We start from the raw sequence: 27,071 nt of genomic DNA, 5'->3' as shown, positions 1-27,071 counted from the left end.
CAGACCCAATTCTCAACTTATCCATACACTATTCATGTAGTGCCCCTTACCCATTACCCTCATTACTCGCGGCATTTCGCGTTTGAGTGTGGTGTGCATCTGCACTGATCAAATGGTGCCCTCACCTTAACTATGTATATGAGTTATCTGTTCTTTCGGATATGTCTCAACATATTTTGATCCTGCAGCCATTATGAATCAAGACTTTCACCCACAGCCACGTTTGCAATACAAGTTTATATTTTCGTATTCTGTTTTTGACTGACAGCATTCACTTCTAATATGCTGCAGTATTTTCCTGAAATTACAAAAATTACTCCAGAAAAATTAGGTTTTTATAAATGTGTTAAAGTGTTCCAAAGTACAACATGGTAATGGATCCAGGAATAAATAATCTATTGAAATTTAAACGTGCAGCAGGAAAATCTTGCCGATACTGTATTTAACAGTCTTCTTGTTATGTTATTACTCTATCCCATCCCCATAGTCAAAAACTGAAACAAAATTACGCGAAAGCACAATCAAAAACCAGCTGATAGTTAATTTTGAAATAGAAGCTATTGAAATGTTACACAAATTTCCATATTCAAGCTAGGCAAAATTTTTAAGGCATTAAAGAAATTCAGTTCCTTCGCAAATGTCACATGTTCCTTGTTAGAAGATCTTCTACCACTTTAAGGTACAAGGTGGTGCATAATCGATGGAATAAGGCTTAACCCTCCACAGGTTGCATAATTACTTTTATATTATATACAGGGTGTACCAGAAATGTTGCAATAAACTTCGAGGGTTTGTAGAGGGTGGCTTGAGGAACAAATCTAGGATAGGAACGTCATGCAACGACGCTACAGAGCGTGTAAGTTATATGTGCTGGCGCCTGCCACTAGACCACCAGTTCAGCAGCAAATGTGACTTTGTACGCTGATGGACAGTAGGAGGAACATTTTTAGCTGTGTTGTTTGTTATTCACTGATCGCGACCAACTGCTACGAGTCCGCAGCTCGTGGTCGTGCGGTAGTGTTGTCGCTTCTCGCGCCCGGGTTCGATTCCCGGAGGGGTCAGGGATTTTCTCTGCCTCGTGATGACTGGATGTTGTGTGATGTCCTTAGGTTAGTTAGGTTTAAGAAGTTCTAAGTTCTAGGGGACTGATGACCATAGATGTTAAGTCCCATAGTGCTCAGAGCCATTTGAACCATTTTTGAACCAACTGCTACGATCCCAATGGAGAAGAAGGGGCTAGTTGCTATGTAGACAGGCCTTGTCTCCTATGAATGCAGTACACTGTTATCTTGGTGAATGATGGTTTCGGACATGGATTTCCATCTTCAGTTTATTTTTATCCTGTTTAAGCTACGATGTAGTCCCACACAAGGGCCATCGCGCAACAAAAGTGGCGCGTTGTTAGAAGACAGTACAGTACATGTTCTAGTTTCCCTGCAGATGTAGTTCTGCTGTGGTAAGGATGACAAATACGTCACAGTATTGGTGAAAAATGGCGAGGAAACTAGAAACGTACTCCAGAATTGAAATACACCAGAGAATGCGATTCTTGTGGAAAAAAACGTTTAAATAACACACAGATTCATCGTGAATTACTGTCGCTGTACATACCAAATGCAGCCTCGGGTCTAGCTGTAGTGAAATGGTGCAAACAATTTGACCATGGCAGCTCACCCGTGGGCGATGCTCATCGTGAAGGAAGGTCGTCGACAGCACCCACAGACAACAATGTCCAGGCAGGCGAAGAACCGATTCTGCGGCAATAGCAGATTTTCCGACCATGAGGACGTTGACACACTGGTTCTCGGATAGCTCCGTGAACAAGGAGCTGATTTCTGGAGTCGAGGAATCGAAAGATTGGTAGAACCAGTCGACCGTTCTTTACAGACTTGACTATGACGGAAAATAGTGTCATGAATCTATGTCACTCTAAAGAGCAGTGCAACATTCACTAATAGTTACTTGGTCTGCCATGATAATGTGTAACTTACTTTTAGAAGTCCCATCGTATCTTACAGTGTGTCTCTCTTACATAATACTGTAGACTTGTTTGCAAATAACTTTTCTGCTACCAGTCGCAATTTTGTTTTATTTTGCACAAAATAAAAGAACGTGACTTGCAGCAGAAAAGTTATTTATAAGAAGATCCTTAGAAGCACCCTTTTGATGTTTGGTGAAAACGATCGGTAATGAAAATGAAAGCACTTTTTAAACATCGGCTGAGGTGATGATCTACGTGTACCTTACTTGCAACGTCCTAATACGATTAATCCTCTATGCTTCGCAGAGATTCAAAACCGAAAAATTTGCTTTCAAAAAATAAAAAAATGTTCAAATGAGTGTGAAATCTTATGGGACTTAACTGCGAAGGCCATCAGTCCCTAAGCTTACACACTACTTAACCTAAATTATCCTAAGAACAAACACACACACACCCATGCCCGAGGGAGGACTCGAACCTCCGACGGGACCAGCCTCACAGTCCATGATTGCAGCGCCTGAGACCGCTCGACTAATCCCGCGTGACTTTGCTTCGCATCGTCGAAGTTTTGCCAAGTGAAGTCTCCAGGCTGGTAGTATTTCTAACCTGGTTTCATTATTTTTAGTGTCATCATTTGGCGAACTCGGATGGCTAAGTAAATATAACGCTGGCCGCGAAAGACGAAGATCCACTTTCAATACTAGATCCTGATCAATTCATTCTTTCAGATTATTCACTGTAGATTCAATGATTTCTAGTGGAAACTAAATCATTTGATTATATTATTTCCTCAGTCATCCAGTCTTCCTAAATTAAAGCATTCAATGTTGTGTTCGGTACTTACATGATCTTGGCAGTTCGCCTCAGTTCTTCGTTCTCAGGATTTCTTTCGCTAAAGAATTCCGGCGCTGTTGTTTTGAGCGAGAAGTACGTGTCAATGGTGGTCTTCGTTCTCTCGAGGCTGTAATGGCAGCTGTGCAGGAAGAGCATTATTTTCTCGTCTGCCGGATCAGAAAAAATAAGATATACAAATATTGCATAGAGAATCACTGTACGATAACATCATTAAACGCTAGACATTTTGGATCTTTCATAACCGATGACATGACGTGTGAAGATACCGTAGAGAACTTTCACTACACTCTAAGATAAAAAATAAATAAAGATAAAAATATTTAAAAAATTAACGACGCGCCACGAAGGAACTCACAGACTGTATACCAATTAGGTTCCTTTCGGAGTATGCTGATGCATTAGCTCCATACTTAACAATCATATACAACCGTTCGCTCGACGAAAAGATCCGTACCCAAAGACTGGAAAATTGCACAGGTCACACCAAGATTCAAGAAAGGTAGTAGGAGTAAGCCACTACATTACAGGCCCATATCCTTAACGTCGATAAGCAGCAGGATTTTAGAACATATATTGTGTTCGAACATTATGAATTACCTCGAAGAAAACGGTCTATTGACACACAGTCAACATGGGTTTACAAAACATCGTTCCTGTGAAACACAACTAGCTCTTTATTTACATGAAGTGTTGAGTGCTGTTGACAAGGTATTTCAGGTCGAGTCCGTATTTCTGGATTTCCGGAAGGCTTTTGACACGGTACCACACAAGCGGCTCGTAATGAAATTGCGTGCTTATGGAATATCGTCTCAGTTATGTGGCTGGATTTGTGATTTCCTGTCACAGAGGTCAGTTCGTAGTAACTGACGGAAAGTCATCGAGTAAAACAGAAGTGATTTCAGGCATTCCCAAAGGTAGTGTTATAGTCCCTTTGCTGTTCCTTATCTACATAAACGATTTGGGAGACTATCTCAGCTGCCGTCTTCGGTTGTTTGGAGATTACGCTGTGGTTTATTGACTAATAAAGTCATCAGAAGATCAAAACAAACTGCAAGAACAGATATCTGAATGATGCGAAAAGTGGCAGTTGACCTTAAATAACGAAAAGTGTGAGGTCATCCACATGAGTGCTACACGATAAATCAGTCTAATCTAAAAGCCGTAAATTCAACTAAATACCTAGGTATTACAATTACGAACAACTTAAATTGGAAAGAACACATAGAAAATGTTGTGGGGAAGGTTAACCAAAGTCTGCATTTTATTGGCAGGACACTTAGAAAATATAACAGACCTACTAAGGATACTGTCTACACTACGCTTGTCCGTCCTCTTTTAGAATACTACTGCGCGGTGTGGGATCCTTACCAGATAGGACTGACGGACTGCATCGAAAAAGTTCAAAGAAAGGCAGCACGTTTTGTATTGTCGCGAAATATGGGAGAGAGTGTCACAGAAATGATACAGGATTTAGGCTGGACATCATTAAAAGAAAGGCGTTTTTCGTTCCGACGGAATCTTCTCACGAAATTCCAATCACCAACTTTCTCCTCCGAATGCGAAAATATTTTGTTGACACCGACCTACATAGGGAGGAACGATCACCACGATAAAATAAGGGAAATCAGAGCTCTTACGGAAAGATATAGGTGTTCATTCTTTCCGCGTGCTATACGAGATTGGAATAATAGAGAATTGTGAAGGTGGTTCGATGAACCCTCTGTCAGGCACTTAAATGTGATTTGCAGAGTGTCCATGTAGATGTAGAATAGGATAGAAATCGATAGATATAATGTACATGCACAGACATTTCAGAAAAATTGGATGATACTCGAAAGAAAGGAGCTTCACAAATTAAGAAAGTCAAGAACGCGTTAGTCCACCTCTGGCCCTCATGCATGCAACTATTCGGCTTTGCACTAATGGATAGAATTGTATAGAGTTGTTGGATATTCTCATGCCAAATTCTGTCCAACCGACGCCTTAGATCGTCAAAATCCCGAGCAGATTGGAGGGTTCTGCCCAGAATGCTTCAAATGTCCTCAATTTGGGAGAGATCCGGCGAACGTGCTGACTAAGGTAGGGTTCAGCAAGCACTAAGACAGTAGATACTCTCGCCGAGTGCGTGCGGGCATTATCTTGCTAAATTGTAAACCCCGGATGCTTTGCCACGAAGAGCAACGAAACGGGGCGCAGAATATCGTCGACGTATCGCTGTATTGTAAAAGTGACGTGGATGTCAACTGAATGGTTCCTGACATGAAAGGAAATGGCACTTACGACCATCACACCCTGTTATCGGGCCGTATGGCGGACAACAGGTGGGTATCCCACCGCTGTCCGAGGCATCTGCAGACACGTCTTCGGCCTGGAATCTCATCGAATGGAGCAGAATTGTCTTCTGTGATGAGTACCGCTTCGAAAGGATCCAGATAACCAGCGAAGACGTGTCTAGAGACGCCCCAGACAGTAGTGCATCCCATCTGTCACCATACGGCCTGACTACAAGGGGTGATGGTGTGGAGTGTCATTTCATTTCATTTCCATTTGGTTGTCATCCACGGCACCGGCACCCTTACAGCGCAGCGAAACATATTTTAGCTAGATAATGCCTGCTCACTTTCGGGCCGCGCGGAGTGGCCGCGCGGTTTGAGGCGCCATGTCACGGATTGCGCGGCCCCTCTCGCCGGAGGTTCGAATCCTCCCTCGGGCATGGGTGTGTGTGTTGTTCTTAGCATAATTTAGTTTAAGTAGTGTGTAAGTCTAAGGACCGATTACCTCGCAGTTTGGTCCCTTAGCAATTCACACACATTTGAAGACACATTCGGCGAGAATTTCTGTAGCTTGCCAAACCGTACCTTGGCCAACAAGGTCGCCACATCTCTCCCAAACTACGTTCGGAGTATTATGGACAGGCCCTCCAACCAGCTCGAAATTTTTACGATCTAACGCTCCAGTTGGACCGAATTTGGAACAATACCCGTTAGGAGAACATCCATCAACTCTATCAATCTCAAGGCGAATAACTGCTTACATAAGCCACAGAAGTGGTCCCACGCTTTGCTGACTTTCTCAATTTGTGAAGCTGTTTCTCTTGAATAAATCATTCAATTTTTTCTTGTTTGTTTGCTCATGTACATCACATCTTCCGATTTCCGTCATATTCGATAATTCTTTTGTTACGTGTCGTTATTCTTCTTTAGAGTGTACAATGAAGGAAGACAGACACCGTACGGGTTACTTTTTTAGGTTTATCTTGACAACCCCTTTCGGCCTTTGTTTCAGGTCATCCTCAGATCCAATAATTAACTACTGCGAAGGGCAGCTCTTCAGGCAGAGTGAACAACCAGTTAAAACTATGAAAAACGCCTGAATCTTCGCCCTGTAGAAGAGCTGGATTTGGCAGTAATTAGATGTTCAAAAATTTTCAAATGTGTGTGAAAACTTATGGGACTTAACTGCTGAGGTCATCAGTCCCTACGCTTACGCACTACTTAATCTAAATTATCCAATGGACAAACACACACACCCATGCCCGAGGGAGGACTCGAACCTTCACCGCGACCAGCCGCACAGTCCATGACTGCATCGCCATAGACCACTCGGCTAATCCCGCGCGGCAGTAATTAGATGTCGGATATGAAAAATATGTTGATACTGGTAACCCGAATAAACATAAAAAGTGAACAGGGCCGAGCCAGTCTTCATTCATTTTGGATACTACTCCCTCCCTCTCTCTCTGTCTCTCTCTCTCTCTCTCTCTCTCTCTCTCTGCCTCTCTCTCTCTCTCTCTCTCTCTCTCTCTCTGTCTCTCTCTCTCTCTCTCTCACACACACACACTAGAAGATCCTCTACAGTGTGTGCAAGATGTAGCGACTCTATGAACGGTATACTTGTGGCATGAAGTGTTCTTCACTTGCTCACCACTTCGCATAAAAATTTATAATATATGTGCTATGTAGTGCCGTTACGTCCAGCTTAACTATTTGTACACGAGGTAACATTCTGGCCCATCTTCGTACGTGTCAGGGATCACCAGGTGCGTGTTCACTGCGTTTTGCACAGACTGGTTGCTGCAACTGCCAACGGCCTTGCCGCAGTAGTAACACCGATTCCCGTCAGATCACCAAAGTTGAGCGCTGACGGGCTGGGCTAGCACTTGGATGAGTGACCATCTGGTCTGCCGAGCTACTCTTTGCAAGCGGGGTGCACTCAACCCTTGTGAGGCAAACTGAGGAGCCACTTGATTGAGAAGTAGTGACTCCGGTCTCGTAAACTGACATACGGCCGGGATAACGATGTGTTGACTACATGCCCCTCCATATCCATATCCAGTGATGCCTGTAGGATGACACGGCGGCCGGTCAGGACCGGTGGGCCTTCCTGACCTGTTCGGACGGCGTTTTTCGTTTGCTGCAACTGGTAGGCCACCCACTTCCGCATAAGTTCAGTCGAAGACAAAAGGGGCGAAACGAATGCCATACAAAGTAATGGGATACTCTTTTGACAGGAGATCTGTGTGATTATCAAGGGAAACCATATTCGCACGGATAAATCGTCTAACTACATGATATCCATGCCTTATCGTTCAGTGGTAAGAGAGCATTCAGTGGGACATCGAATGGCACAGAGGACGAACCATCAAATTTCTGGCGTGCAGCAGCAGAAATCCCATTTCTTCACAGAGCAGAGGTACAGAGGCTGCTTCACAATTCGTTTTACACTTCTACAACCTTTAGAGAGACGTAGGACAGACACAAAGATCTAATTGGAAACATGTGCCCGTAAACGATCCATTTGCAAGTTACAATGAAAACGAAGGCGGCTCATGTTTTCAGTTAATTCGCTAATATTAATATTTCGTACGTAGTTTCCCAGTTTTTACAACCACGCTTACAATGAAATAAATGCTCACTTTACACACTAACTTGCATTAATAGTAATTTGATAGCAACGTAGTTCCTTCCTCCTAACCTAACGTGTCAAAGGTACACAATTTTGCTGCACGAAATTCTGGTGGAGTTATTCGGAGAAATTAGTGAAGAAATACGGATTCAACATGATGACGCGTTACACTTTGCACTGCGTTTCCCAGACAGTGTAGACACAATACTCGGGAAAAGGTGTACAAGTCAAGGTGGACCACGTACTTGACCACCAAGGTCCACAGGTTTGGCACTGAAAAAGATGTTTTTGCTGTGCTACTTGAGAAGTTGTTTAATACGATCCCCGTACAGTAAAAATTTATACAACCGATTGATGTTGATGTAGATATTAAGAATTATATATATTTTTCTGATTTTTTCTGAAAAGCTAGTTTCTTTCCTGGACTATGTGTCGTTCAGTAACATAATTTCATTATTTTGTCGGCCTATGTGAGAGAGAAAGTTTAGAAAAGGTTTGAAATTTTGTTTAAAGTTTGTTGGAAGTCACTAACTACTCTCCTTATCAAATACTGGATATACACTCCTGGAAATTGAAATAAGAACACCGTGAATTCATTCTCCCACGAAGGGGAAACTTTATTGACACATTCCTGGGGTCAGATACATCACATGATCACACTGACAGAACCACAGGCACATAGACACAGGCAACAGAGCATGCACAATGTCGGCACTAGTACAGTGTATATCCACCTTTCGCAGCAATGCAGGCTGCTATTCTCCCATGGAGACGATCGTAGAGATGCTGGATGTAGTCCTGTGGAACGGCTTGCCATGCCATTTCCACCTGGTGCCTCAGTTGGACCAGCGTTCGTGCTGGACGTGCAGACCGCGTGAGACGACGCTTCATCCAGTCCCAAACATGCTCAATGGGGGACAGATCCGGAGATCTTGCTGGCCAGGGTAGTTGACTTACACCTTCTAGAGCACGTTGGGTGGCACGGGATACATGCGGACGTGCATTGTCCTGTTGGAACAGCAAGTTCCCTTGCCGGTCTAGGAATGGTAGAACGATGAGTTCGATGACGGTTTGGATGTACCGTGCACTATTCAGTGTCCCCTCGACGATCACCAGTGGTGTACGGCCAGTGTAGGAGATCGCTCCCCACACCATGATGCCGGGTGTTGGCCCTGTGTGCCTCGGTCGTATGCAGTCCTGATTGTGGCGCTCACCTGCACGGCGCCAAACACGCATACGACCATCATTGGCACCAAGGCAGAAGCGACTCTCATCGCTGAAGACGACACGTCTCCATTCGTCCCTCCATTCACGCCTGTCGCGACACCACTGGAGGCGGGCTGCACGATGTTGGGGCGTGAGCGGAAGACGGCCTAACGGTGTGCGGGACCGTAGCCCAGCTTCATGGAGACGGTTGCGAATGGTCCTCGCCGATACCCCAGGAGCAACAGTGTCCCTAATTTGGTGGGAAGTGGCGGTGCGGTCCCCTACGGCACTGCGTAGGATCCTACGGTCTTGGCGTGCATCCGTGCGTCGCTGCGGTCCGGTCCCAGGTCGACGGGCACGTGCACCTCCCGCCGACCACTGGCGACAACATCGATGTACTGTGGAGACCTCACGCTCCACGTGTTGAGCAATTCGGCGGTACGTCCACCCGGCCTCCCGCATGCCCACTATACGCCCTCGCTCAAAGTCCGTCAACTGCACATACGGTTCACGTCCACGCTGTCGCGGCATGCTACCAGTGTTAAAGACTGCGATGGAGCTCCGTATGCCACGGCAAACTGGCTGACACTGACGGCGGCGGTGCACAAATGCTGCGCAGCTAGCGCCATTCGACGGCCAACACCGCGGTTCCTGGTTTGTCCGCTGTGCCGTGCGTGTGATCATTGCTTGTACAGCCCTCTCGCAGTGTCCGGAGCAAGTATGGTGGGTCTGACACACCGGTGTCAATGTGTTCTTTTTTCCATTTCCAGGAGTGTATTTTTGATAAATAACACAGACTTTTAGATGTGGAAATAACATTGTAACACTTAACATAAACAATGTGTGAGTGTGTGTGTGTGTGGCTGATGAAATTCTGTATTTTTTTTTTATAAATAATGCAGGCATTTAAGAAGTGTAAACAATGTAACTTAAACCAGTATTGTCAACATTTTCACTTACGTTTCAGAAATAATACAGACATTTTAAATGTTGAAATACTGAAGTTATATCAGACTTGTCAACATCTTTACATATTTTTGAGAAACAAGTTATGCCATTCAGGTCGTTCAGATCTTTTTGAACATGGTGAAGATGGCAGCTCTAGAGTTACACACTGATTGGGTGTTTCGTTTGAGCAATTCAGGTTGTTCAGATACCTTTGGATGGAGTTCAGGTCGTTCGGATACTTTTGAAAATGGCAGCAGTTTATGCAGTTCAGGTCGTTTGGATAATTTTTGAACACGGCATCAATTTTCACATTTCAGGTCGTTCGGATACTTTTGAACTTGACACCAATTCATGCAATTCAGCTCATTTAAATAATTTTGGTTTAGTATTTTGTTGCTGTATTTTGAAAAAAATAAAGTTCAAAAAGCTGACTTATCAAAACTTGCCACGCTCTTTGAAGGAATTTTGAAAGCTAAGATTTGAATCATTGTGTATGCACAGACACTATTCATCACTATCATAGACACTTTGGTTCCTCAAACACGTAAAATGAGTTCGAACGGGGCTTGTATGTAGGAACCATAAAAAGCAACCCATCACGGAGTCTTATAAGAGCACACATCCACTATTAGCGATGTTTTTCTGTACTGGAAACGTTAGGCAAATACTAAACCTATCCTTTTTCTGACGGCCTATTAAATTACTTGGACATTCTTGTCAACTTTCTCGCTGAACCTTCGTTTCATCGCACTCGGCGATATCCTTAATGGTACGTTTCGTTGAGATGTCATTAGTGTCTGTTTTTATGGTCGTGCTCGCGTCCTCAATTTCACGAGAACGGATGCATAACGTCGTTTGAAGTGCGGCAAACAACTCCGTCATTGGTCTGCAGATACACGGAAGATTTTTTAAATGAAATATTGCCCCATGACACATGACGTACCACAGAAAAAGGACGGTATGAAACGAATTATATTTACCCAACTTTGTAATGGGGACAGTAGAATATTTTTTGTTAGTACGGGGCTGGTTACGTTTGATTTGAGCACAGATAAACAGTTTTGGTGGACTGCGTAATGAATGTGTAATCATAGTTCTCAACATCACCAGCTACACAAAATTCTGGACGAGATAGGAGAGTTTACGTAACAGATGAAGACGTACAGACAGTAATTTTTCCCCGTCTTAATTACGACAGGAACAAGAAAGCTTGAAAAGCTGGAAGACAAGCTACTTTTCGGCGACATTGAGGTCATTAGAGGCGGCGGATTGGTCGAAGATTCGGACACAAATCGTCCATACCGTTTTGTACTAAAACCAGCCCTGCGTTACATTGAAGTGATTAGGGAAAGGACTGAAAATCTGACCCTGAATGGCCGGATGGGAGTTTGAAACCAACTGCTCCTAAATGCGAATCGAGTTCCTAAAGCATAGTGCAGTGCTGTTCTTCAAAAAAGGGCGCGACAAATAAAAGGACACTTTTGACCAGCGTTCGCCAAACTTATGAAACTTCTGACCTATTGTGGCGTTTTTAGATCCTACTGCGACCTGTTGAAAGAAACTAGGACAGAAATAAAAAGGTTTTTAAGAAATCTTAATATTTACATTGCCTGCAAAGTTACATTTCTAGTAAAAAAGAAATGTATTTTAATTAAATCTTATTTTTGAAACTATGAAATAATGAATCTGCAGTTTCTTAATATGTGCTTTTGATTAATGCGCCGTCTTTATGCAGGATGGTCCATTGATTGTGACCGGGCCAAATATCTCACGATATAAGCATCAAACGAAAAAACTACAATGAACGAAACTCGTTTAGCTTGAAGAGGGAAACCAGATGGCGCTATGGTTGGCCCGCTAGATGGCGCTGCCATAGGTGAAACGGATATCAACTGCCCTTTTTTAAATAGGAACCCCCATTTTTTATTACACATTCGTGTAGTACGTAAATAATTATGAATGCTTTAGTTGGACCACATTTTTCGCTTCGTGATAGACGGCGCTGTAATAGTCACAAACGTATAAGTACGTGGTATCACGTAACATTCCACCAGTGCGGACGGTATTTGCTTTGTGATACATTACCGGTGTTAAAATGGACCGTTTACCAATTGCGGAAAAGGTCGATATCGTGTTGATGTATGGCTATTGTGATCAAAATGCCCAACGGGCGTGTGCTACGTATGCTGCTCGGTATCCTGGACGACATCATCAAAGTGTTCGGACCGTTCGCCGGATAGTTACGTTATTTAAGGAAACAGGAAGTGTTCAACCACATGTGAAACGTCAACCACGACCTGCAACAAATGATGATGCCCAAGTAGGTGTTCTAGCTGCTGTCGCTGCTAATCCGCACAGCAGTAGCATACAAACTGCGCGAGAAATGGGAATCTCAAAAACGTCGGTGTTGAGAATGCTACATCAACACCTATTGCACCCGTACCATATTTCTATGCACCAGGAATTTCATGCGACGACTTTGAACGTCGTATACAGTTCCGACACTAGGCACAAGAGAAATTACGGGACGATGACAGTTGCTTGCACTCGTTCTATTTAGCGACGAAGCGTGATTCACCAACAGCGGTAACGTAAACAGGTATAATATGCACTATTGGGCAACGGAAAATCCACGATGACTGCGGCAAGTGGAACAGCAGCGACCTTAGCGGCTTAATGTATGGTGCAGCATTATGGGAGGAAGGATAATTGGCCCCCATTTTATCGATGGCAATCTAAATGGTGCAATGTATGCTAATTTCCTACGTAATGTTCTACCGATGTTACTACAAGATGTTTCACTGCACGACAGAATGGCGATGTACTTCCAACATGCTGGATGTCCGGCACATAGCTCGCGTGCGGTTGAAGCGGTATTGAATATCATATTTCATGACAGTTGGATTGGTCGTCGAAGCACCATACCATGGCCCGCATGTTCACCGGATCTGACGTCCCCGGATTCATTTCTGAGGAGAAAGTTGAAGGATATTTGCCATCGTGATCCACCGACAACGCCTGACAACATGGTCAGCGCATTGTCAACGCATGTGCGAACATTACGGAAGGCGAACTACTCGCTGTTGAGAGGAATGTCGTTACACGTATTGCCAAATGCATTATTACATTAATGTGGTATTTACAAGTAATCACGCTGTAACAGCATGCGTTCTCAAAAATGATAAGTTCACAAAGGTACCTGTATCACATTGGAGCAACCGAAATAAAATTTTCAAACGTACCTACGTTATGTATTTTAATTTTAAAGAAACCTGCCTGTTACCAACTGTTCGTCTAAAATGGTGAACCATATGTTTGTGACTATAACAAAGCGAAAAAAGTGGTCCAACTAAAACATTTATATTTCTTTAGTACTACACGAATATGTAATAAAAAATGGGGTTTCCTATTTAAAAAACGCAGTTGATATCCGTTTGACCTATGGCAGCGGCATCTAGCGGGCCAGCCATAGCGCCATCTGGTTTCCCCCTTCAAGCTAGACAAGTTTCATTCTTTGTAGTTTTTTCGTTTGACGCTTATTTGGTGAGATATTTGGCACGGTCACGATCAATCGACCACCCTGCATAATTTCTTGTTCTATGCAACAGATTTTTTTTTAAATCTCGGAATAACGCCTCAGTTACTGCTTTATTGTTCTTTAATGTTTTTAAAAAAGCTGATTGTTGAAGATTAAATTTGGATTTTAGCTGCCTTGCCTCTTCTTTCCCTGGAGCAGAAGCCAATGAGCAATCCTTTTCTAAGTCCGAGTGAACGGTTTTGAAGTGACGTTCGGCGTTCCCCTTCTTCCCAAGTGAGTTCCACAGCACAGTAAGAGTTTTTTGCTTTTTGCTCAAACACCCTATCATTAGAACGAACCTGGCTTAGTATCAATGTGTAATCGAATTATTCACGCTAGCAAAAAGATGTATGATATACTCACAGAAAGTATAACCCCATGCGTATACAAACCATGAGGCTGATAGTGTATAATTCTTGGTTGACATAGGCAGTAGTGCTGGAGAGACAAGCGGTTGTTGGTGTGAGCGCAGTCTGAGCCCACTGCAGCAATCCAGGTTAGCCAACGGGAACGTTACCACAGGATACTGAAAATGCCCCGGCGAGCTAACAGTAGCCAGCGATCGTCTGGCGAGCACTCTTTAGATATTCCCTTGAAGAATACCGTATTATTGCACCTGGGAATGAGGGCGATTTCCTCGGCTTGTCTCGAGTTCCTGCCGCGATGTTTCAGAAGGGTAGGCTGAATCATTTAATAACGCGCAATTATCCTCAAAGCATTCACATCGCTATGCGTTTTCCTTAATCAACACTGCATTTGTTCCTGTAACGGCCACTGGAGAATTAGTGCAATAATATCGCTTTCAAGTAGTACATGGGCCTCGAAGAAGCAAAAAATTGCAGCATTGCCACGAGCAAATATAACGACAATATTTTGTACTACAACACCATAATCAAACAAGTTATATAGGCAAAATACCATATTTTGCGACTGTAATGAATATCTCAGTAAGACCAAACGCGTTTCGTTTCATTCTAAAGCATCTTCAATTGTCATGGTAACAATATGGTTTTTTCTAACAATTTTGTTTGTTAGACCATGAACAATTCTCATGTTTTAAGTTACTACTACAAACAATATTAATTACCCTATTTACTCACGGTTTTTTCGCTGCTTACGTCATTCCTCCTGTTCTGCCACACGTATGTGGAAGATTTTTGCACACAGTACTTGCACTAACACTGAATATATTAACGTTTTGTGTTGCAAGGCACCACTGCCATCTTGCCATTTCGTACTTTTTTTTTTTTTTTTTTTTTTTGCGGGATGCGAATAAGGTATAAAGGACGTAAAGGAGCGTGGAAATATGGTACCAGACATTCAGCATTTTCAGAACACCTCCGGCAAGAAAACCATCACCCTACCACAGTAGAAAAGGACACGAACATAGTCAGATTCAGTAACAAGAAACATCTCCTGACCTACAAGGGAACTTCCAAATCTGGAAGGCAACAATAGAGAAGAAGCACATAATAAATGACCAGACAAACATCACCACGCAAACGTTATTTAAACTAATAGAACATATCGTAGACAAAAAACAAACCCCGTAGACACCATACAATAATACGACAAACTAGGCAACATCTCCACCCTAGATTCCCCCCCCCCAAGTGTACCACGGCAAAACAATGATTTATACACACAATAGGTGAGACATGTAAGCTCCCTCACGCAAACACACATACACAAGGACAATCATCCCCAAACATTTAAAAAGATCAAAACACACACAAATAGAGTAATAGCAGACGCTCCCGCTGCTACCGAAACAAAGAAGAGACAAATGCATCCCATACCGGTAAAACAAAGCACATGCAATAGCAAGATATCAGTGGTTCTTCACAACACAAAAACATGAACATATTTAGTGTTAGTTAAGGTTCTGTGAGCAAACCTGTACGACTTAAGTGTAGAAGAATGGAAGAATGAGGTAGAAAAAAAAAAAAAAAAAAAAGACCCTAGATACTCTTTATAGAAGTAACTTGTTTCATGATCCTAGCAAACGAAGTTGTAAGAAACAACAATATTGTTACAGTTACGACAGAAAATGCTTCAAAATAAAGCAAACGCGTTTGTTCTTAATAAGACTTTCATTAGAGTCGCAAAATACGTTATTTAACCTATATAATTTTTATAACTGCGACTGCTGAAAAAAGAGGCCGGAAAACAAAGAAGACGACAAGAATTAAGGTACCGACGCTTGCGCAGTACGGATAAACCACAATCCTCATCCCAAATATCTAGGCACAAAACTCCATAGGTTTCTAGTATTTAACAACATATTGAAATAAGCGGACAACAAAAATGAAATCTAGAAAGAACATTATTAGAACGCTGACTGGAACAAGATGCGGAGCACAAACAGACAAATTACATGCAGCAGCATGCACAAATTACATGCCACTATTGGCGAATACTGTTGGAATTGTGTGAACAATATATTTCGTGTGTGTCGGCACAAAGTGCACTGTGTAAAATAGACCTCTTTGGCATTGTCTAACACTCTTTGTGTGCGCTAATTATTCTGTTGTGTTCGCTGTAAATTTTTTTGTTCTTGAATGTGCAAATGTAGTTATTAGTAAAATGTCCTTTTTTTCTCCTTAATACTTATTCAGCTGCGCAAATTCCAATAAATACTATGCTCCTCTGAGGTCTAGATGCAATTACGGCAAGATTGATGCCGAGCTGTACGACACAATATGAGTTGACACTGGCACTGAACACAAGTTCCCTGGGTTCATGCCATATTTAATACAGCACCTCCACGTCTAGGGCGACAGCAGGTAAATGATCGAGGATGGTGTAAGATGTACTGTAGATCAGTCCCTAGCGACTGTCGAGTCAGTACAGTCTTTCTCACCTTCAAAACGCTATGATAAATCTAGAAACACTGTATGGGGCCTCAACAGCGTCCACCAGCTCGCTCCTTGCGATTTAGAATAGCGCTGGATCATGTTTGCTGGACACGGCCTGGAGATTTAAATTAACCAACCATGCTGTATAAAGAAAATCCTGTAGCCGCCTCAGACGCATGGAATGCTGTACAGAGCTCAGATGTGACTGTGGTTCAATGGAGCAAGTACCAGAACGCCTTATTAATGGATCTCCAATAACAACATTTCGAAGGGACTGAAACGACAGGTCTCTCCAAAGGCTATTACACGGTTAAGATCCCTGAACTTAGGGCTCTGATGGACTGTGATATTAATAAGCACTCTGAATGTTCACTTGCTATAACTTGATGGTACGAGGTCTAAGTATCCGACCTTTGATTTTCTCGCCCAAAATAGAGACGATAGCGCTATGCCACTGCACACAGTAAAGGAAGAGACCTTTATGCGCATGCGTGAACTTTGGCCCCGCCTTTCAGCGCTTCAGTCGCTCCCTGTCGGTCGCTGAGTGAGGTGCTACACGACGTGTTCGTCTCAAGATGACTGAACGTGTTGAGCAAAGATACTGCATCAAATTTTGTCAAAAGCTTGGTGATTCTCAAAGCGAAAAAATTCGTAAGATTCAGCAGGTATTTGGAGAAGATGCGATGGGTGTAATACAAATTAACAAGCGGTTCAACCGATTCAAAAATGGCCGCACATCAGCGGAGAGTGACCACGGAGTGCAGCTGTTGTTGAGAGGGTGCAAAATTTGGTGATGGCAGATCGTCGTTTGACCGCACGGGAGATTGCCCGAGAGGTTGGAGTGAGTAAAGATTCTACACATGCAATTTTGCGTGATGATTTGAACATGCAACGAGTGGATGTGAAATTCGTGCCCAAGTTGTTGTCGCCGGAACAAAAAGACCTCCGTTTTGACATTGCACAGGACCATCTGGACACCACCAACACTGATCCTGGGTTTCTGAACACCGTGATAACTGGAGATCAGTCCTGGGTGTGCGTGTACGACCCAGAAACAAAAAGACAGTCGTCGCAATGGAAGCATCGCGAGTCTCCAAGGCCGAAGAAAGTGCGGCAGGTGCGAAGCAAAACCAAGGTGATGCTGTCTTCTTTGATGTTCGTGGAATTGAGCATCACGAATATATGCACCGGAAGGACAACAGTGACAAAGGAGTACTATCAAGATGGTTCAAATGGCTCTGAGCACTATGGGACTTAACTTCTGAGGTCATCAGTCCCCTAGAACTTAGAACTACTTAAACCTAACTAACCTAAGGACATCACATACATCCATGCCCGAAGCAGGATTCGAACCTGCGACCGTAGCGGTCGCGCGGTTCCAGACTGCAGCGCCTACTATCAAGATGTTCTCCGGCGACTTCGTGACGCAGTTCGGCGCAAAAGGCCAGACATGTGAACGGCGAAAAACTGGCAACTGCGCCACGACAAAGACCCGGCACATTCATCCCACTTGAGCCAAAATGTCTTGTCCAAATATGGAATTACAGCCGTTCGCCAACCTCCCTACTCTCCAGACATGGCTCCTTGTGACTTCTGGTTGTTTCCAAAATTGAAGACGCCACTGAAAGGATCCCGTTTTGAGAGTAGAGAAGAGACAATGCGGAACACGACGACGGCGCTGAACACCAGTCCAAAAGAATACTTCCAGAGGTGTTTCCAGCAGTGGAAGCATCGGTGGGATAAGTGTGTGCAAGCACAAGGGGCCTCCTTTGCAGGGGATTAGGGTCCCAACTCCGTCAGTTATTCGAAATATTTTTTTTTCTGGCCAGAGGTCGGATACTTTTTAGACAGGCCTTGTATTTATTAGTACATCGTCCTGTCATATAAATGTGACCACCGCTTCCACCGCCAATGTTCGACGTCAACTAGCAACAATTGCTCGCAGGAGGTAGGTGGCACCACTAGAAGTCTAGCGTGTATAAAGCGCGACGGAGAGATTGGGAAAACAGTGCACATACCAACAGCATACATCCAGCTGCTAAGACGTTACCTCACTGGCAGGACATTCGAGGTCAGACTGGACGGTGCACTGTCTACGGAGCGACCTACTGAAGCAGGAGTACCGCAGGGTTCTGTAATGGGCCCCACTGTTTACAGTGTCTACACTGCAGATATTCCAGAGACGCCACGTATCCACCGAGCGATATACGCTGACGATACAGCACTCATAACGAGGAGTCGACGACCAGACATCCTCCACAGAAGACTGCAAGAAGCCCGCTCAGACCTAGAAAGCTGGGCAACGAAGAAGAGAATTGGTTTCAACGCCACTAAAAGCCAAGCTCTGCTGCTCACTAAAAGACGCCGTCCGGTGATACCGAATGTACAGCTCTTCGGCACCAACATTCAGTGGACTGACTCTGCAAAGTATCTGGGAGTCATACTTGATAGAGGACTCACCTGGAAGAAACACATAGACGCAGCCTGGCGGAAATCGTCTCAGAGACTGTGAAACGTCCCCTTAGAAAAATTATTGAATTACTGTGCTGATAAACCTCTACATTATTTGATTTTCAAACAGCTGAGCAAAACTGAACGTACTCAGACATTTCGCTCTTTACCTATTCTGACCAACACTAAACTGGCACACAATATTTTTTTAGCGCAACGCAATCTGACTTTCAATAATCCCTACAAAAGAATGGCCCTGACTAACATTAACCTATATCTTTCACAAATCACTTACCTCACAAAAATCTTCGTTACTCGAACTACTGCAATACAGCATGCGCCACTAGTGCCAGCTAAATAAAAGATTCAAACTACTGAAGGCACTAACTACTGATAGGCATATTTAGCAAATGAAAGATTTTGATAGAGAACAAACAATGTATTTACCTTAATAGTGTTCAAAAGTCATAATATATATAGCAGTTCATGACATCCATTCTTACAAATGTACTGTTTCTGATGGACACACGTCCAGATCATCCGCTCTCAAAAATCCGTCATCTCACTTCCCCACATCCAACACTGCTGGCGGCTCACCTCCAACTGCGCAACGCTATGCGCTGTTAACAGCCAACTGCCCAACACTACAATAGCAAATTCCAACAATGCCACCCAGCCACAGACCGCACACAGCGCAGCCAGTGATTTTCATATAGAGCGCTAGGTGGCGGTGGCGTTACCAATATAAGAACCTAAACAGCCTACTTACAACTGGATCAACCATACCCATTCATCAACGAGAACTCGACACTCCCTCCAACAGACGGACTGCATCTCTTCAGAACGTGTGTACGACCAATAATGGACTACGCATGTACAGTCTGGGGAAATGAAGCAAAAACACACATTGACCGATTGCAGAAGCTGCCAAACAAGGCTCTCAGAAGGATATACCTTGTGCCAAGATATTTCCCCGCCAAATATCTCCATGAAGCAGTGGAGGAACCACTAGTCATCGACAGATTTCGCCAGATAGCAGCGAAATTCTACGACAAGACTTGGGTTTCAGACAACGAACTTCTCAACCAACTCGGACAAACCAATGACGACCGGGACCGCCACAAACGGCCAGTGGCACTTCTCCACCTTTAAAGAGAGGAGTCCACCAGACGAGGACACTGCCCATGAAACTGCCAATCGTGAAGACGCATAAACACTATGAAAGTTTACCGTCTTACCTCCTTGCCTAGGGACGCCAGAAGAAAGTTGATGTCAAGTCCTGAGTCAAAATTGCGCAACGGATAACTGGGGAGAGGAGCTTGAGAGCGCTACCTAGAGAGCGTGTCCTTTCTGTACGATACTAGGCAAGTGTGGGTCCCTGCATTCTATAGCTTTTATTTTAAATAAATTCCTTTAACTTGACTTCTTTGTGATTTTTAAGGTATGTTAAAGATTGATGACAGTTGATTACCTATTTATTTTAAACATTATCACTCGACTTTACAGCGATAGCACCAATTGTTTCAGTTTACAGATAATACAATTTTACAACTTAAAGCTCGGTTATATGATATACTAATCTGCACGCACATTTCTACGGGTAAGACGGAATTGCGTTGGCCAAATGTATACCACCAAAGTCTCCCATTATTTTACATAGGACATTCACTATGTGAGGAGGGTAACGGGCAAACTGGGGACCAGATACTTTAACACAGGGGGTCAAATTTCCGGAATTAAACGAGCACATTCATTACCTTACACGATCCGAAGCTGGAAATAAAAGAATTAGTAGAAATGTTCAAATACCTCTTTTCCATGCGTGAACATTGAGACAGACGCACTGAGGGCACGTCTGCTCACTTACCCGTCTTCTGTAACACATCCAGAATATGGCGGGCACCCGGAGTTCTTCCTGGGCCCCGGTGGAGGGGGTGGTCGAACCACTTGGCCGTGACCAACCTCTCCACCCCAAATCTTGTGACACTGGAAAGTCTTTGACTTTTACCTGCCTGTGCTGTCTCTGTGATCCCCTACCCAGGAGTAAGGTTGGCACTACTATACTACAGAACTACTTCCCAACAAAGATTTGGCCACGCTTTACGGGAAGGTGTGAGGAGGATTAGGAAAGTTCATGTGCAGATTCACATTCACGTACAAGAAATGCATAATACACGACACATATAAATACGTATTATGAAGCCTGACACATTTCTTTCCACCCGTCCACATGGGTTCTGTTGCACTCGCGGCCGGCCGCGTCGTGTAATAAAATTGGCTGCGGAGCCGCCTCTGTTTCTATTTCGAGGTGCGAGCGAGCAGCGAAACCTGCTGCTTATAGAGCGGAAACTACTGTACCGTTTCAACTAGAAGCACTTGAAGACAAAGACCAAAAGAATCAGTAGGCGAAACCTTCAAGGGGTTAATACTACACACAGACCGGGATGAAATACCCACAGAAGAGGCATGTGCGGGAAGACAGTGCAGTAATGCTGAGAAGCGGCGATTTGTCTGACGTCGAAAATGGCGCGATCACTGGCTTTCGGGCCAAGGATGGAAGCATTTCCGAGACGGCTTATTTCGTAAACTGTTCACATGCTGCCGTAGTTGAAGAACGCAGTGCATACCAAAATGGCACTATCCGATCCGGCACCAAGCCAACTATGGTGCACCACGGGCCATAGGTGACGGGTGAACGACGGCCGTGGAGACATGTACGGCAAATAGTCGTGAAGCCGTTGAGCAACTGGCCAGCAGAGATGAACCGAGGGGCTAACAACAGCGTCTCCTTAATGACCGTTTGGCGAACGCTGCTGCGTATGGGCCCCTGTACCAGGAGCCTGCTCATCGGCAACGAAGGATATGTAAAATGTGTGTGAAATCTTATGGGACTTAACTGCTAAGGTCATCAGTCCCTAAGCTTACACACTACTTAACCTAAATTATCCTAAGGACAAACACACACGCCCATGCCCGAGGGAGGTCTCGAACCTCCACCGGAACCAGCCGCACAGTCCACGACTGTAGCGCCCTGGACCGCTCGGCTAATCCCCGCGGGTCAAGGAAAGATAGAGTCTGCACGCCGGTATCGCAGCTCGAAGTCCATTGAACGGTGACAGGTGGCCTTTTCGGATGAATCACTTTTTATGCTCCATCGGACAGATTGCCGTTGGCATCTACAGCATACAACGTCTGGAAGCAAATTGTCTAGGCCGGAGGAATGAGCGTTATGGCCTGGGGAATGTTTTCGTGGTATTCGCTGTGTGAGCTCGTCATTCTGGCCGGCAGAACTGTTAAAGTATGCATCTATCCTTGGATACCATTTCCGCCCTTCAATGCAGTTTGTTTCCACTCAGAGCGATGGCTTCTACACTACTAGCCATTAAAATTGCTACACCAAGAAGACATGCAGATGATAAACGGGTATTCATTGGACAAATATATTATACTAGCACTGACATGTGGTTACATTTTCACGCAATTTGGGTGCATAGATCCTGAGAAATCAGTACCCAGAACAACCACCTCTGGCCGTAATAACTGCCTTGATAGCCCTGGGCATAGACTCAAACAGAGCTTGGATGGCGTGTACAGGTACAGCTGCCCATGCAGCTTGATCACGATACCACAGTTCATCAAGAGTCGTGACCGGCGTGTTGTGACGAGCCAGTTGCTCGGCCACCATTGACCAGACGTTTTCAAATGGTGAGAGATCTGGAGAATGTGCTGGCCAGGGCAGCAGTCGAACATTTTCTGTATCCAGAAAGGCCCGTACAGGACCTCCAACATGCGGTCGTGCATTATCCTGCTGAAATGTAGGGTTTCGCAGGGATAGAATGAAAGGTCGACCCACGGGTCGTAACACATCTGAAATGTAACGTCCACCATTCAAAGTGCCGTAAATTCGAACAAGAGGTGACCGAGACATGTAACCAATGGCACCCCATACCATCACGCCGGGTGATACGCCAGTATAGCGATGACGAATACACGTTTCCAATGTGCGTTCACCGCGATGTCGCCAAACACGGATGCGACCATCATGATACTGTAAACAGAACCTGGATTGATCCGAAAAAATGAGATTTTGCCATTCGTGCAAAATGGTTCAAATGGCTCGGAGCACTACGGGACTTAACATCTGTGGTCATCAGTCCCCCAGAACTTAGAGCTACTTAAACCTAACTAACCTAAGGACTTCACACACATCCATGCCCGAGGCACGATTCAAACATGCGCCATGCGTGCACCCAGGTTCGTCATTGAGTACACCATTGCAGGCGCTCCTGTCTGTGATGCAGCGTGAAGGGTAACCGCAGCCACGTCTCCGAGCTGATAGTCAATGCTGCTGCAAACGTCATCGAACTGTTCGTGCAGATGGTTGTTCTCTTGCAAACGTCCCCATCTGTCGACTCAGGGATCGAGACGTGGCTGCACGATCCATGACAGCCATGCGGATAAGATGCCTGTCATCTCGACTGCTAGTGATACGAGGCCGTTGGGATCCAGCACGGCGTTCCGTATTACCCTCCTGCACCCACCGATTGCATATTCTGCTAACAGTCATTGGATCTCGACCAACGCGAATAGCAATGTCGCGATACGATAAACCGCAATCGCGATAGGCACAATCCGACCTTTATCAAAGTCGGAAACGTGATGCTACGCATTTCTCCTCCTTACACGAGGCATCAAAAATGGTTCAAATGGGTCTGAGCACTATGGGACTCAACTGCTGTGGTCATTAGTCCCCTAGAACTTAGAACTACTTAAACCTAACTAACCTAAGGACATCACACACATCCATGCCCGAGGCAGGATTCGAACCTGCGACCGTAGCAGTCGCACGGCTCCGGACTGCGCGCCTAGAACCGCGAGACCACCGCGGCCGGCTATACGAGGCATCACAACAACGTTTCACAAGGCAGCGCTGGTCAACTGCTGTTTGTGTATGAGAAATCGGTTGGAAACTTTCCTCAAGTCAGCACGTTATAGGTATCGCCACCGGCGCCAACCTTGTGTGAATGCTCTGAAAAGTTAATCATTTGCATATCACAGCATATTCTTCCGGCCGGTTAAATTTCGCGTCTGTAGCACGTCATCTTCGTGGTGTAGCAATTTTAATGGCCAGTAGTGTACAAGCAGAACAATGCAAACGGTCACACGGCTCGCAGTGTTCGTGTCTGGTTCGGGGAACACCAGGGTGAGTTTACCGTTGTTCCCTGGCCACCAAACTCCCGCAACTTAAACACAACAGAGAATTTGTGGGGCCACTCCGATCGGACTGCTCTCGTCGAGAATTCTAAACCGTGAAACGTAGCGCAGATGATCACGACAGTGGAGTCGACATGACTCCACATCACTGTCCAGATCTTCCAGAACCTCAGTGACTCTGTTCCTGCACGTATCACAGCAGTCCGCAAAAGGTAGTTATTCAGGTTTTTGACAGGTGGTCACACGAATGTTACTGAACAGTGTATTACAGTGTTTTCCTTTTATTTCTTTTTCATTTCTATTGTACGTGACGCATTGTTCTGTAGTTGCGCCACATGATCGATAGTTAAAGAACCAGTTCCGGGAGTCACTATTGTCTTCAATCCAAAATAGAAAAAATATAAATCTTTCTCCCTTTGCAAAAAGTCTAGGTGTAGTAATAGATGGAAATCTACATTGGGCTGAATACACAGCTACAGTTTACAAGAAAGTCATATGCATCTCTCCATTCCCTACAAAAATAAAAAAAGCTCTTCCTTTTCAACTGCAAGAAAAACTTAAACGAACGCTTGTACCTCCAATTGTTGAATTCAGCGATGTCATCCAAAAAGAAATTTTTCAGGAAAGCTCGGAGCGCTTGTAACTGGTGCTGCACACGTGCGTACCACACATCTGTGACATTAGCCTTTTTGACTGTGTTTTATCACATCACGTACAGATGTCATGGCGACGTATTGACAGGGGCAGAGGTTTCCGCACACTCTCTCCTTTACCAACTTACTAAAGTATACAGCCCTCATATCTCTCGACGACCTTAACGTTCTTGTCTGAACAATGGAACCGAAACACTCTTTCCCATCAGAGTAATCCATCTCTGAAATGATCTGCCTGAGTTATCAGAGAAATGATAAAATCTGCAGCTTCAAAAAGCAGCTCATATCTACTAAAATAACTAATGTGGCTCTCTTTGTTCTGTACGTACTCCTTAGGCTATACGAACTAATTACTCTCCTTTCCCTCTATAGTATATTCGTTTCCCAAAGCCCATAACCTCCTCACAACTTGAACGGTCAGAAAACCACACTTTTGTACAACCTTAATATGTTTTTTTATCTTTTACTGTCACTATTATTATTATTGTTGTTGTCGTTGCAATAGCAGTAGTAGCATCGGTAGTATTATTCCTATTACTTCTTCGTCAATAGTGTTGCTCAAGTAGCATCACATACATACGTATCTTGTTTTACGGCATTTTTAATTCTATTACTACTATTTTTGTTCAAAATTGAGAGGAGTAAAAACAAGCTTCCCTATAAGTTTTGATCCGTTTTCATAGCCAAACTAAGAGTGGGAAATGGACAAATAGGGTATCAAAATGAACAGCTTGAATAATCTGGGAACTTCAGAAAAACTTAGATAGTGATTTGAGGGAAAATTGAAGTATTTCGTGAACAGCTGCTGCTAGTTATGTAGATTAAGTGTCAAAAAGTTTATCTCGGCAAGGCTGAGCTATTTAGTGCATAAAAAGTTATATTGTTGTGAAATTTAACTGTCAAAAACGATTTCTTAGAAAGAAGTTCTAAATACAGGACATTTCGAGAACAGAAGAAGACAGAAAGGCAAATGAGGTGTCAAAAAGTTGATGTCTTCAGTGGGTAGCTATTTTGCATAATAAAACTCGCGTTGCTGTGATATTTGATTTTTAAACTGGCTTCCATCGGATCACGCACTAAATTTAGGACATTTCGAGATCAGCAGACACCAGGAAGGCAAAATAGATTATCCTTTCAAAGCCGGGGTATTTCGTGCATAAAATGTTCCACTGACGTGCTGTTTAACTGTCAAACTGGTTTCCTTCGAATCAATTACTAAATTCAGGGCGCTTAGAGAGCAGAAGATGCTAGGAAAGTAAATGACTTGTCAATAAGATTATATTTTCTGATCAAGCCTATTTTCTGATCAAGCCTTGAAAATAAAAAATAAAAGAGAGAACTTGAGGAGAAAATCGGTCAAATGTTTTGTGAAATTGTCTATAAGAAATAAATAAAGTAATTAGAGGAACATCTGACGCGAATTTGAATTATGCTCGAAGCCATGTACAACAAATGCAGTGCATCGAAAGTTTCTCTAATTTACTCTGTTTCTTACGTTTAGACAAATCATTTCAGAAAATATCTGACCAGTCACATACAACTTTTAGCGTCCATAAGTAACTCTGATGTAAAAATGGTTCAAATGGCTCTGAGCACTATGGGACTCAACATCTTAGGTCATAAGTCCCCTAGAACTTAGAACTACTTAAACCTAACTAACCTAAGGACATCACACACACCCATGCCCGAGGCAGGATTCGAACCTGCGACCGTAGCAGTCCCGCGGTTCCGGACTGCAGCGCCAGAACCGCACGGCCACCGCGGCCGGCAACTCTGATGTAAATATTATTGTATGTGTAACATCTCGGTCTGAGATAAGTGAGCTAATGAAGGTCGTAATCTGGTCGGGTTAAACAAATGAGTAAAAGTCCCGGAAGTCACCTGCGATTTGCGGCAGGTGTGGCTGATGCTTCAGCCACTCCCTGATGTGTCGCACGTCCTCCCTGCCTTGCACCGACATCTTCCGCCTCGCGTCTCTCTTCTCCGGAAGGCAACCAGTGCACAGTAGGCGGCGTCCTCTTCCAGCAGACGAGTGGCTCACGGGGTTGCGCTCGAGGAACTGATCGCTTCCGTGGTGGCGGCGACCTGCAACACACGTCGTCACCGCGGCCGGTTTCAGACTCCACGCTTTGGAGGGCGCGCGTTACTACTTAATGTCGCCGGCCGTCGGGCTGGCGTGACGTCACTGCGGCTCATTCCAGGACTTCTTGTTGGCGGCCTCGGCAGCGAAAGGCAGCCGCAGCCGCAAGCAGAATTCTGTAAACCAGCTGTGCAGCTGACATTGGCACTGGTGTCAAGGACAATCGCTCGGTAGAATTAACGCAGCATCGTCGCTGGGTTGACAGGTCGAACATTATACGCGCGGTGTAGCTTCTTTGGCTCGCAAGTCATCTCGTTTTGTGTGGTAGGGGATGGTTCCCATT

The 27,071-nt window shown here is 44.3% G+C and overlaps 1 protein-coding gene across 1 annotated transcript in view; it reads right to left on the bottom strand.

The window, feature by feature from the left end:
• LOC126203136 (alpha-tocopherol transfer protein-like) overlaps positions 1–26,786 on the bottom strand; it is a 37,126-nt gene extending 10,340 nt beyond the window's left edge. Inside the window, exons 1-2 of the mRNA XM_049937384.1 lie at positions 26,530–26,786; positions 2,826–2,982 (exon numbers count right to left, since the gene is read on the bottom strand). Of these exons, the coding sequence (XP_049793341.1) occupies positions 2,826–2,982; positions 26,530–26,608 (236 nt within the window). The 5' untranslated portion in view covers positions 26,609–26,786. The remainder of the gene's footprint in view (positions 1–2,825; positions 2,983–26,529) is intronic.
• Between the last annotated feature and the right edge of the window lie 285 nt (positions 26,787–27,071).

This window comes from Schistocerca nitens, chromosome 9 (assembly GCF_023898315.1).
Source record: "Schistocerca nitens isolate TAMUIC-IGC-003100 chromosome 9, iqSchNite1.1, whole genome shotgun sequence".
NCBI lineage: Eukaryota > Metazoa > Arthropoda > Insecta > Orthoptera > Acrididae > Schistocerca > Schistocerca nitens.
Note: the sequence above shows the minus strand (reverse complement) of the source record. Positions and strands in the feature narration are given on the sequence as shown.